The sequence below is a fragment of the Diadema antillarum genome, unplaced genomic scaffold (assembly GCF_040938485.1).
Source record: "Diadema antillarum isolate AM-2024a unplaced genomic scaffold, OU_Dant_1.0 seq00000549_RagTag, whole genome shotgun sequence".
In the NCBI taxonomy this organism is placed as follows: domain Eukaryota; kingdom Metazoa; phylum Echinodermata; class Echinoidea; order Diadematoida; family Diadematidae; genus Diadema; species Diadema antillarum.
Window position 1 is genome coordinate 292,002 of NW_027271494.1, and position 13,881 is coordinate 305,882.

Consider the following 13,881-nt stretch of genomic DNA (forward strand, 5'->3'; position numbering starts at 1 on the left):
TCCTATAACTTACAGATTTTTATCTCGCGTATTTCGAGACCCCGCGTTACCGGCTACATTTGTAGTTAACCCCCCTATATGACAATTTCAGTTCATTTTATTCTTTGCATTTTACTTACCCGGGACACACACAAATTTTCGAAACAGTCAGTCGGACAATATCTGCCGTTTTACCTAGCATTTCGATCCCTTATCAAGATGGAACTCTGTTTCCAGGCTTCCTTGGGCTATGGAAGAAGAAAAAAGAAATATTGATTTTTGTCCTGTTATTTGTTTGTATGTTTGTTTAAAAGCTCCGTAACTCCGTGTGAATATACTTGCTGTATACCTATATCTGCTTACTCGCCCTCCATAGTACTTATAACGCCTTGAAATAGACTAGATCACTGGAACTGATAACTAAAGAGTCCCTCTAACGTAAATAATTATTGTTTCAAAACATCTGTTTTACATAAGTGGCTTTTATGTATTATTTTGTAGTATCAGGGACCAACATTGCCAGGTATTTCACATAACCTCCGAGTCCGTTTGTTTGTTTATTTGTTTGTTTCATTTCCATCTGAGAAGATGGCTGGATAGCCCATATGATCAGCTGCAATAGCTCGGGTCCAGTTAGATGTAAGGCGGGACCACTTCACCGGGTTCTTTGCGATGAATAAATGAAGCGGGATCTTTAAGATTTAAAAAAAAAAAAAAAAATCTGTATGAGTTGTGACTCTCTCCTACACGGGACCTCCATTTTATGTCCTATCCGAGGGACAGAGTGTTGTGCCTCTTGCCAGTGGGGACGGTATGTTTACACACACCATTGCTCAGTGGGACTCAGGAATCGAACCGGGGTTCTTTGGGTCGTGAGGCAGACGCGCTACCGACTGAGCTAACTAACCGCCCTTTAATGTTCTATGATTATGTGTTGTTCTCGATGCTTGTTTCATGCGTTGTATAGAAGCACTCTTGCTGTGCAGAATCTGTTCTAAAAAAGAAACTTCCCCAGTCATTCTCTCTCAATTTACCGCGAAGATACACAATCATCAGTCTTGAGGGTATGATGAGGAAGAAAAGAAATAGCAATCAATTGTGTTCAAGTCTTTCGATGATTCCATTAATGCGCGGGAAATTCGATAAAGCGACATCAATCAGTAAACACCATAGAAAGCAGGTAATTCGATTTGAACAGGCACGTTCTCTCCACCGTACGTTTACGGATGCCGCGTCTTCCGCCTCATTTCAGCGTTTCTGCAAGAGACCAAAAATTAGTCCTCTGCCATAAACGTATTGTTCCGCAAGCGGAGCAACATTCACAAATTAGCGAGAGGAGATCGAGGGAGGGACCATGCTTCAAATCAATTAGCGTAATGCGTTTATTAGCGCGAACTTCGTAAACATTTGCTCATGAGTCTTGTTGTCTATATTTGGATGGTAGGGTGAAACCAGTGACCTACTTCTACTTTTCAACACTGAATATAACATTTTGCATAAATTGTTTTTGTTGCTGTTGTAACCTTGCAAAATCTGACATCATTGCACTACATATGTAAGAATATGACACTAAAGTTTCATTTTCTATACCCCTGCGGGGGTAACCCCTGACAGCAGGCTGTCAATGCTAATTTCTACGCTTTTTCTGGAGGATTAATCGCCTTTCACTCATGGATTTATAATTTCTCTGACCATGAGCCTAAAAGGAGCCTGAACCGCAGTTCTCTTTTTCCTCTGCTGAATTCAGTCTTTGTCGACATGAGAATTATCTGCGTAAATTACTTCGGTGCACTTACTTTCTTGGAAAACAGACAGAAAGTCCTCCAAATAGAATGTTCCATCCTGGTATTGAGTCTGAAAATCCCTGTTCCTCTCCGTACTTCAAACTTCTTAGTTCACGTCGCTTCACTTCTCCTTGAGGTTTTATGAAACATTTGGCGCCCACCTCCCGTAAAACATGACAAATCCAATCACAATCTAAAAATATAAACGACCCTATCTCTCTCTCTCTCTTCATCTTCGTCCGTACTTCCTGTTTGTTTTCTCCTCAATGCCCGTCAAATCCATAATGATATAATAATTATACAAAATATCATAATGTGATATATCTTTGTTTTATAAATTTAGTTTTTGCTATTCATTGTTGGTATTTCATTACATGCAGGATTGGGACATCTCTTTTATTCGTGTTCGTTGGTTCCAGAATTATCAACAGACCTTTAAGTTGCTAAATATGTAAATGGTCCTTTTAATATTAGCAAGTGGAAAAATGACATCTAAATTAAAGTTAATTTTTTTTCTTTGTTTGTTTTGTTTGTGCTTTAAAATTTCTGTCGGCATAGTTTCTTCTTCTTTTTATTCTGGTTTTGTCCACATTCAGTGAATTTAAGCACTTCTATTCAATCTTAATTTCTCCTGTGTAGGGTAACTACTTGATTCAGACTTCTTATAATTCAATGATGATGAAAAAAGATTTCTGAATGATTTCAGGGATCTTATCTTGCCTTAATGCTTGATGGAGGATAAGATTGTAAATATTCTAAATGTTTTCACTATTATCATCATTATCATACCCATCACTTCCATCCTATTTTTGTAATCAATGCTCTCATAATTACCATGATAATGATAATGGTAATAATGGTGGCGATAATGATAATGATCATCATAATATGATGATAACGATTAAAATAATAACACTGATATAATAATGATAACAATGGGATTCTTAAAATGATGTTTCATTTGTTATCTTTCATTGTCGTTTGTCAATTTCCTTTCCTTGTATCAAATATCTTTTTTTTTCCTCTCCCTCTCTCGTGGAACAGCAGGTCAACCTTGACTTTATGTCAATGAACGATCTTACAATCACCAATAATTTCGCGTATAATCGTACCCCGAGTTACAAGTTTCCCCAAACTGTGACCTGCTCCACCACCTGGTGGCGCCCTCCGAAAAAACAAATGATAGTGCAACTACTGCAAAGTATATTCAGGCAGTATAATACATGTAAAATCAATATATGAATCGGTTTTGATCATATTTAAGTCTTACGGTACGGTCGTATGTCACTTCACATACCTTTAACTGCATCCAGGCATACATAGATGGTATTTTAAGCACTAGCTCGCCGGGTCTATGACGTCAGAATGGCTCAAGTCATTTTCTTTTAGAGTTCATTCAACTTTCGTGACTGTCTCACCACATCTCCGTTTACTTCCGCGATTGTTGGCGGTTGCTAAAGTCTGTCTTTAATGTTCTGGATCGCGATAGTAATTCACTTGAAGGCACTCGTGGTTCTTAGTCAGGAGTGCATTCTTATTCATGGTCGTGGTGGCCTAAAAGTAAAATCTGTGACTATACCGTCATAAATCATGGTGATGCGCAAAAGGGGACATCGTTTGACATTTTTTTTTGGGGGGGGGGGCAAAATAATTGCATACGGTCAGTGCAACTCAAAGAGGAAAACGAATGCTCAAAAAAGGAAGAAAATTACAAGCATGAGTAATGACAAAATGAGCACGAACAGTAACACAAACAACAACGAGAATGCTATTAATATTACTACTACTACTTATACTTATACTACTACTACTACTACTACTACTACTACTACTACTACTTGTACTACTAGTTGTAGTAGTAGTAGTAGTAGTGAGAATATTATAGGAAGAGCGATGATGACGATGATACTAACAATGATGTCAATGAACATGATTGTATTGATAATGTAAATATAAATTAATGAATGAATGAAGAAATTAACATTAATATCTTGACTCTATCATTATGTTCACCATAACATAGGAGTTGAAAAACAGCAGCCCATGCATGTTTGCAGTTTAAACACACCTCACTTTAATCGCATGCGTTTTAGTAGAAGGTAATAATAATAATGATAACTGCGAAACTATCTACAGTGAACTCTGAAAGAAAAGTGACCCACCCCAAAAAAATAAATAAATAAATAAATAAATAAATAAAAAAATAATAAAATAAAAAACACCAATAAAGACAACATCCAGATGGAAATTTGAAAAGTAACTGAAATGATGTATCAGAGAAAGAGATATCAGATAGTTCAGCTCATAAAGATTAATCAGCACAAAACTATTTCGGTGTGACCGCGGGATGACGATCAAGGTAGCTGACATCGTCCCCCCTACACCTGCTGGAGTTATCAAATTAAAGATATCTCGCACAGGTGCGACCTCTTCGAGATAACACCGATGGTGATGAGGACCATAATCATTGGGCCCTAGAGACGCAATTAACAACAAACTATTAGATGAGGATTTTGCGATGTTGGGGAGAGGGGGGGGGGGGGGGAGGGGGAGGAGAAGAAGTGCAATGGTGCTTCGCATTCCCCACAACAGTGCATGGATGTGAAAAGTACAGCGGGTCACTCCGTCATTTAACCACTTATTTTCAATGTACCAAGCCCACCTCTCCACACCTGTTAATTCTTTCCTGGAATTTGGATGAGGAAAATCGATATTCGATATCATGCTAGTTGTTTTGGGAATAGCGTGGCCAAGGCAGTGTTGATGTTTTGCAATTAACAGAAGAATTATGATAATTTGTTATACATGTAGCTTACCTTATATGATTACATAAAGGCACGCAGCCGCGGATTTTTAATTATTTCCGTGTCAAATTAATAACAGTGACTACGTCCATTCAAATGAATGTAAAAATGACTATGCTCTGTGCATATACCAATTGGCGTGTGGAGGTGGTGAAGTTTGTCCAGGTGTGCTCAAGAAATTGGTGTTAAATTCGTTATCGCACAAGAGATCATACCTATTTTTCTTTCCTTTATGATGAATCGAATTAAACAGCGTGTAACCTTGATGAGACGGAGTGTCAGACTTTGTAATGGAAGCGCCTGACTTGATTATTCCCCAAGAAATATTATTTTACCATTAACCTTCTTCTATCCGGGCTGTGTCAATAAAATCTTCCATCTTTTGCTTGTTTCATGTGTGCGTCTGTGCGTGTGTTTTTACTCTCTATACAAATTGCAACAAATGCTTAAAAAGTTTTTAACTTTTAATTACCAGGTTATTATTTTCATAGTGTCATAAATGCTCAACCAATGCTCAGTCTTTCGTCTGAACACAGTTTAAAAAAAGTTGAAGAGTTTGTTCGCAAAAACCGATAAGTCGATTTCTAAAGATTTTGAAGTACGGTCTTGGTCATAAAGTACAAAATAATACCTTTTAAATGAGATATTGGTCCCTACATATATAGGTACATTTTTGAAGTTATGGTCAAAAGAAGCAAATATTTTCTTATTTTTCTCTTTATTTTTCTTGACTTTTAATCGCAAATATCTCCATTTGGCAAATATGGACTTATCGGTTTTTGCCAACAAACTCTTCAGTTCTACGAGTTCTCTTTTATTGTTCTTTTTTTGTTTTACAGAGTGTCACAAAATTCAAAGAGTGTTCTTATCTCATTGTTCTTTGTTTACACAGTGTCACAAATGTTCAACGGATACCAATGAGTGGCGTACAGACGAAGAGGTTCAGATATATGACGAAATGCAGTGTTTTTGGCGTAGCCCAGTGTAGTAGATATAGGTAAGTGTACAGTTCACTTCATGATAATGTATTATTTTACTGCAAAAGTGCATTGAATTAACTTTTTTTTCTTTTGTTCATTTTTTCCTTTTCTCTTAGGTTTTCTCATTTTAGTAAATGTAATTTACTTTGGTATGTTTCCATGTATTTGTTAACTTTGCTTTTCATTTATTACCTTTTTAAATTTATTTGTCCTATTGAACGTGCATTCGTTTAACGAATCATTTGCAAATTTCATCTGCCTTGCATAATTTGGTTCCCCTCAGACTTTTACATCTTCAAAGTCGGTTCCACTTCAGTCTGCACGATTAACCATTCACTGCAGTACAAATGTACTCACTATTTCTACAACTAGTCCTCTGCTGCTACCACAACTACTGCTATTACCACTACTAGGGCAATGTGACCGTGTCTTGTAAATAGATATTAACATTCATATAATAATTACAGTATTAGCAATGTATAAAATGAAATGTAATGTAAAGGTTTTATCCAGCATTAGTCTCTTTGATTAGACATAACTGTATTTTTCCCCTTTCTTTCACTGTCCCTCTCTTCTCTTCCCCCTCTTTCTTCATCTTTTTTTCCTTCTTTTTCTTCTTTTTCTCCTTATCTATACCTGCAGGATCGTTTACGTGAATGCATACCGTGAGCTGGTGTCCACTCAGTACGCGGTGAGGCCCGGATGTTGCCCTGGCTACGTTCAAGAAGGATCCATGTGCTTGGAAGCACCACCCACAACTGGTATATATATCAAAATTCAATATTTTATCTCCCTCGTGGAGACATTATATTGGCAGAACACTGTGTTTTATTATTTGATAATGTTTGATTTGTTTATAATTTATTATGGTCTGATTTGAGGTCAGTATTGTCTGGATGGGTCAAATCATTTTAATGGGGTCCTAATTTTTGTAAGTACAACAGCAACAAAATTCACATTTTAAGTTTGTTTGTTTGTTTGTTTGTTTATTTATTTGTTAACCTGTTGTTTGGTTGGTTTCGGGTGTTTTGATTTGTTTTTTAAAGGCATACGATTTAAGGATTGCTGAGGGCGCCACTGGATGACGTAAAAAAGGCCGCCATTTTCATCACGAATATCTATGATACAAAGCCAGTTAACTGCTGATTAACAAAGTATGTCACTGATGCATATTGCGCGTGCTCTCCTTTTGAGCAGTTTCAATAGTCGCTCACTATTCGCTTAAAATCATTCACATTCCGAGATCCTTGAGATTATTGTGTCGACCATTTTCATCATACAACTTAGCCATACTCACCTTTGAACGTTTTGAAAATGATAGATGCGCAAGCATAAAAATGATCGAATACATGCAACTTGTGTCAATAGGACGAAAGCGATGCATCAGGTCCAGGTAACAGCGCCCTCTTACATCCTGGGTCCGTTTCCACTGGCTTAATTCTAGAAAGACCGATGAAGTCATATAGGAATTGAAGCGGTGACTTTAATCAAGTCAAAGCAATACTAACGATGATAGAATGACAAACTCCCTAGTGGACATACGCACACACAAAAAAACAACAACAACAATAACACACCACACAATCAAACCGAGTGATAGGTAATGATTTACACTACATTCATCACCAGAGAAAGTAAATCACAACATCATTCCTGTGATATAACCAGGATAATTGAAAAAAAAAATAGTACAGAAAAGAAAGAGAAACAGTGAAGTACCACAATATTTGTCATCTTATTGGTCAAATAATGAAATGGAACTCTACCAAAATTTACCCGTCATTCAGTGGGGCTGTTAAATGAACAATAATTGCCTCAGAGGCCGCAGCTATCTGCAAACTGCACGTCCTGATGTTATTGAGCCTTACTCCAGCTGTGCAGAACATAGGGACCCTAGCTGTCAATATCCTTCAGCCCCCCCCCCCCCCCACTTCACCGCAATCCCCTTCATTTTCCCCTTCATACGCCCCTGCTGTATCATAATAGGCCTAATTGTCAACTGATCAGCACATTATGGTCTCACCAAAAAATGTATTCCACGCTGCCCAAACCTTTCCAAATCTCCGAGTGGTTCGCAATACTGTCGGCGCTAATTAGCCACAAAGCCTGGCAGTATGATTGCCTTACTTTAAGAAATACAGATGAACAGAAATAAACAAAACAAAACAAATTAAAAGGCCCAGGCAACGGATAATGACGATAAGACCAGCGGAAAAGGGTCACTTCCTCCGCCATATCGGGACGACTGTCCTACATGAAAAAGTTCGCGTGAACTCTGGTGACGATCACAACGCCATCCTTTCTCAATGCAGTCAAGGTCTCGCCGTTCATGCATGTTTTTATCAACATGCTGTTTACATGAACTTACCGTGATTGTCAAGGACTGGCATATAATACTGGGCAGGTGAAAGTCATTTTGCTGGAGCATATTTATTAGGTTCATGTGGTACCTATAGCAACTGCCACAACCCCCTTGAACCATTATTCGGTTGGGTAAATATGATCAATATGTCAACGCTGTTCCCTGGATCTACCATGGTCATCAAGGCTTGAAGCATTCTTATAGGAGGGTACCAATTAGCGCTAGAACAAAGTCATGGTCAAGTTCATTAGGACATCTGTTAGCGTGGCAATGGGAAAGATAAAGCGGTCACTTCAATCGTGGAACAAGACATAGAGTTCACTAAGCCCTGTACACATGTAGTAACCACGTAAACTGAAGTTCAAACACAAGCTCGCAGACACGATTCCAAGCCAAAGCGGGAGCACAACTTGCACGGCTAGACTTGGGCTTGTTTTGAAATGTTTCTATTGCGCGTGGCGTAGGCACACACATATCACACGTAACACACGCCTACATTATTTTGTATCATAGATAGATTGTCACATGGATAGATAGATAGAAATAAAAGAAAGAGCAAAGAGAGAGGGTAGAGCAAGGTGACTTGGAAGAGATGGAGCTAACTTCTCAAGTGGTCGCTGTTTGTTGGATTTCTGGCTCGATGATTCAGTTTCCTGCAAACGGAGACGTCTTCAGGTCTTTCATTGTCATCAACTGTACTGTAGTTTAAGCTGTAAGGTGCCGATCCCAATCGCGAGGAAGGGGGGGGGGGGGGTGGACTCTCTCTGATTCCCTGACTCCTGTATGGATTCCACCTTAAAATGAATCAACGCCGAGTCATCAACGCAGCTCGCCCCAAATCGCTCCAAATGCTTTTGAATTCATGTCGTAGATTACCACCTTCAACGTGTATTCGCTAAATCTCGGCTTTCCGCGTTATTTGCGGGGTGAGAAACGTTGTTTTTTCCTCCTTCTTCTTTTCTTTTTTCTCTCACGATACGAGAGGCATCGTGCCGTTTGGATGCTATCTTAGCACTCCGTTTCTTAATGACGTCACAAATGGGATAAGTTGTGACATGACACACTGTCTCTTAAGTGGGTCTCCTATTTTATTTTGTTTTCATAATTTGAAATGAATCACATAGAATCAAAATTCATGACTTATCTTGTCATTGTTCTCCGTGTTATGGAATATTAGTATTTGTTATCTTTTCCAAAAACTCATTTGAACCATGTTTCATTTCATTGGAGCTTTATTTGAGTTACATGTTCTTGTTTTGTTCTGTTGATAAAGCCCAGATAGAGACATGAATATGTATTTGGCGTGACTTGGATGAAAGACGTCACATTCCAAAAAGTAGTACAGGCAAGCACTACAGAATATAAAGAAACTAAAAGAAAGGCATAAGTGGTATTCGGAGGCGAAGACAAAACACAATAGTGATTTACACAGACTTGAAGACTCGATAATTCAGTGCCTTGACCGACAGACTGACAACGCGTATATGGTTAATCTTTTACAACTATCTAATGAGTTGTCCGGATATCCGATATTGATGTCTGACTCCAAACAACCGCAATCATAGTTCAGGCTGATTCAAGTGACTACTTGTGCGGCGATAAAGTCATTGACCATAATTGCCTTTCATTCTTCCCTTGCCGGGAAGTTAAATCACAGCTGTTTGCTCTTAAGTTATGTGCTTTGTTTTGTTTCTCATGTGTTTTGTTTAGTGTTGTTGATATTGTTTTATTTGTTTGTTTCTACCTTGGGTTAAGGAAGAGGCTCATATCCATCAACCAAAGGAAAATATATAACATCATGGGAAGCGTGAGACAATTCGTATATCACAAAAAAAAAGCCTTGTCCCCAATTTCGTTTAGTCATACTCCCATCGAATCTGTAACATTTTTATCCCTCTGCTCGTACGCCTGTGCTATAAGCCTGTGAGCGATATGATGAAATTACAATAATGAAAAAATGAATATTCTGTGATGCCATTTCTGCTAGCACGTTAGCCCTCCTCTGCGGGGGTAGCCTATGTCTCCTGATAATGGAACGTGCCCTTTGCTATTCTCATCCCGTTTTTCAGCGCAAGGATTTTTTTTTCAACTTGACCTTCAAGTAATTTGTCAAGTCATGAAAAACGAAGGAAATTTAAAGCACAATGAAGGAAAAGGGACAAATTTGTCAAAATGAGGAGGTTTAATGATTACATAAACGAATAGATAGATAGATAGATAGACAGATAAATAGATAGATGGATAGATAATAGACAGGTTTTATATGATTATTGATAATAGACAAATGACTTTGGTATAGAAAAAATGTTTAATTTCAATGTCTTATCATGAGTGTGTTTTTGTGTCCTAACAAAAACAAACAAACAAACAAACAAACAAACAAACAAACAAACAAACGAGTTGCAATAAACGTAAATATATGACGACAGAACTTTCGTTCCAGAGGGAACAGGCTCAAATGGTCACAGGAATTCCTTCTGTGCTGTATCCACACGTGAAGGGGACGCAGCACAGAAGATGACAGTTTCAACGCGTGTCCTACATACAACTCTGGATGTGACAATCAGACAGAAGGTAGCTGTCAATCATCTTAAATGATCTGCAGTGACGTTTTCCTGACCTTAACTTAGACTAGAGGAACACAATAGCGGGCACATACAGGCCATATAATTATACTTGCTCACAACCTTGGAATCTACGTCTAAACCGCAGCTCCAAGCCTTCATTAACTTCCCTTTAGAAATGTGACCACATTTCTCTTCTGTTTTTTCGTATGCCCGTAACTGCAGTGGCTCTAAGAACGCTCTCAAAGCACCCGACCACTCTGAGCACGCACACGGGAAGAGCTCCCTTCAGTGGTCTCGGACCTCGCGGATCTGCCGGGGGTTACCCAATCAAAGATGGTGGTATCAAGGGGTCCGCCGACCACCACGATGGAGGTGAAATTCACCAGGAAGGGGGATACTTCGAGGTCAACCCCGACTACAAGGGTCCGGCCGTGGACAAGGTCCTGCCTCTGATCGCCTCGGGAGTGGCCGGGGTTATCACTCTCACCGCAGTGGTGGCAGTCGTCCTGATCGTGGTCAACAGAAGGAAGAAGAAGCGAAACAAAATACAACCAGGGTAGGGCACGTTGGTTTAGTTATAATTAGTCAACTTTTGGCTTGCACTATGCAATCACGATCGGATTTAACGTCTTACATAATGAATACGGGCTTCTAATTTCAATGCTTGAATTGCGTCATAGGCAAAATAAGTATGACTCTTATATACATCACACAATAATTCTTGTGACAAGAATTCTCACTCCTGAGAAGGACCATGCAGTGTAAGTGAACTGTGGTGATCAAAAGAGCGAGGCTGTACACAGCGATTATTCGATTAAACTTTAAGAAATCCACCAAGGAAGGAAACTTGTATTGCTTCCCTGGGCAGTATTACTTGGACACATTGCACTATTAAACTGCACCTGATGAAGCACAAGCCTTTAAAGATTCAAATCTTCGTGCTCTAGTAGTAAAGATATCACTGTTTCATTGTCAAGATGATGTAATAGCTTCATCCATGAGTTTGTCTCTCAATGGGGGAAAGCGTACTTCTACTCGGGCTGTTGTCTCTGAGAACTTATGGGTAATGTTCGTTATTCCGAAAGTTCGTTATTCCATAAATTCAAAGAAGGTGCGTACTAAACGAACCTTTCTAATTATGAACCTTACTTCATTTTCGGATGAATGAACTTCCAGAATAACAAACCTTATTTCATTTTCGTATTAATGATTCTTCGGAATAACGAAGTGTAACCTGACCTTGTATTCTCATCGTAACACCAAGGCGGCATCGCCTTGATCACCTTGATATTACCGACTTTGCACGACATATTCCTCTCGACCCAGGTTCCACGATTCTGTGAGGTTCCGCTCCGGCAACCACCCCAAGCCTCCGACCAAACTCGAAATGAAGCGGGTTTCCGCCGTTCGACCCACGGTGCAAACGCTGTCGAAGCCGACCACGAAGCCATGCAAGGCGTCCAGAAAATGCAAGAGACTTTCGAGAAAAGGTTAGCATGTCATAAATTATCTGTACAATTTCGGGCAGACGTCAATTTAATTCAATATGAAAGTCAGATTCTCACCTGTCATGCCCTGCATGTGTTTATATCCATGAGACATTCTTTTAACAAGAAGTCATAGTTCAGATGGATGATTCTAATTTTGGTGGTGACACGTGACACGATGAAATATCAAGCAGTGTTGTCTGTGCCGACTCATGCGGCATTTTTTCGCTCTAAACTGAGCGACACTACAATCCATTAAATTTTGCTGGGTAATGATCTCTTCACCTCCCCATTTCATTCGATGAAGTCCATATAAAACAGACGGTTAGTGCCTGAGTAATATTTATGGAAAAGGGAACTACCCCGGTATCTATTGCATAATTATTCAAGAGACCGAAAGTAAGATTGCAAATGATGTAAATGGTAGACGTGGATATGCATCCGCCTAGAATATCATTCCAAACAGATGCAGTCTAAACATGACGTTGACAGACAGACTTTGTCAGACCTGCATAATATTTACGCTTTAGCTGCTTTATTATGTCCAAGAATTATTCAAGTCAATAGGTTCTTCTTTGTTTGTTTTTTTTTTTCACAAAATCCTGTAACAGACGGCCCCTACGTCGAGATTGCGGAGATTCCTGGGTCAGAGTTCGGTCCAGTTACATCCAAGGCCGAGGTTAGCCATGCGGACGAAGTCAAGAGTAAGAACAAGCTTCAGCCTAAAATCTCAAACAGCGGACAAAGTTTGAACGGATCACAAAAGCACAAGAAAACGGGCGCTAAGCGCGGAGGGTCCGTACGAACAGTCCCGCAATACGCCGTCGTCAACAAGCTTCGCAAAGCCGACAACGACACGGAAGAACTGCTCGATAACAGCAAGAAGCCGAAGAAAAGCCCGGAAGAGGAAGACAACCTGCATGGGGCTTACCATGCCTTCAACTTAGACGAGCGCAAGGCGAATGACACATCGCCTCTCTACGCCGATCCAAATCAAAAGAACCAGGGGAAATCCAAGTCGAGCACGTGGAACTCTCGAGTGGGCGTCAGTCTCAAAGATGGGCCGCTGCGAGGCGTAGGAACTCTCAACACCGGGAACGTCCTTGCATTGGTGAAGCAGAACAACTTCCAGGAAAGCACTAAGCTCTTCACCAGTTGTGCCGGGGGAGGGCGACGCATGTCATCCGGGTACGCCAAGGACGACGAGTCTGAGAACTCGAGTGGCTACAGCTCGTTGCGGCACAGTATAGAAGGTGAACCTGATAACATGTACGGCAAACTGAACCACGCGAGTAGCGTTAAGCCAGCTTGTGAGACAAAAAGTCCAGGCGGATCTCTCGAGGGGTCAGAGGAGAACGACTATGATAAGCTGAGACGGGGGCCGAAATCAGGAGTGACCGGAACGAAATGGGCTACGTCTGGTCATTACGAGACTCTGGACGTCAACGAGAGCTGATGTTAACAGAACTAAGGCAGTGTCTTTTCCACGGTCATATCCCGGTGTTGGAGACAGCCATGAATAAAACGAACTGCTTCGCTGTGACTAAAGTGTGGAACGCCCAGCGACATTGATACGAGGTTTTCCAAGAATAACTGCTTAGGCCTACGTGCGTGCATTTTGCACTGACTGACAAGTTTTCTACAAGAATGCTCGGTGTAACATGAAGTCGAAGATACAATACGGATAATACCAACTGCTGCATTCTCTTATAATATAAGAGAATGCAGCAGTTGGTATTATCCGTATTATATTATAATAATTATGTTATACAAAAAGTAGTGCAATATGCGCAGTATCACTTTGTGCCAGTATTCGAGCTGGACGTGTCTATTATTAATCCACTAAATACTGATAACGGAGTAGTGTACATTCAAGATGGGCTGAAGTATGATGAATGAGAGGAAAGGGGTAAACTCC

The 13,881-nt window shown here is 39.9% G+C and overlaps 1 protein-coding gene across 1 annotated transcript in view; it reads left to right on the forward strand.

Moving 5' to 3' along the window:
* LOC139734826 (uncharacterized) overlaps positions 1–13,419 on the forward strand; it is a 39,539-nt gene extending 26,120 nt beyond the window's left edge. Inside the window, exons 2-6 of the mRNA XM_071645611.1 lie at positions 5,460–5,564; positions 6,190–6,308; positions 10,699–11,032; positions 11,803–11,966; positions 12,575–13,419. Of these exons, the coding sequence (XP_071501712.1) occupies positions 5,460–5,564; positions 6,190–6,308; positions 10,699–11,032; positions 11,803–11,966; positions 12,575–13,419 (1,567 nt within the window). The remainder of the gene's footprint in view (positions 1–5,459; positions 5,565–6,189; positions 6,309–10,698; positions 11,033–11,802; positions 11,967–12,574) is intronic.
* Positions 13,420–13,881: the final 462 nt, after the last annotated feature.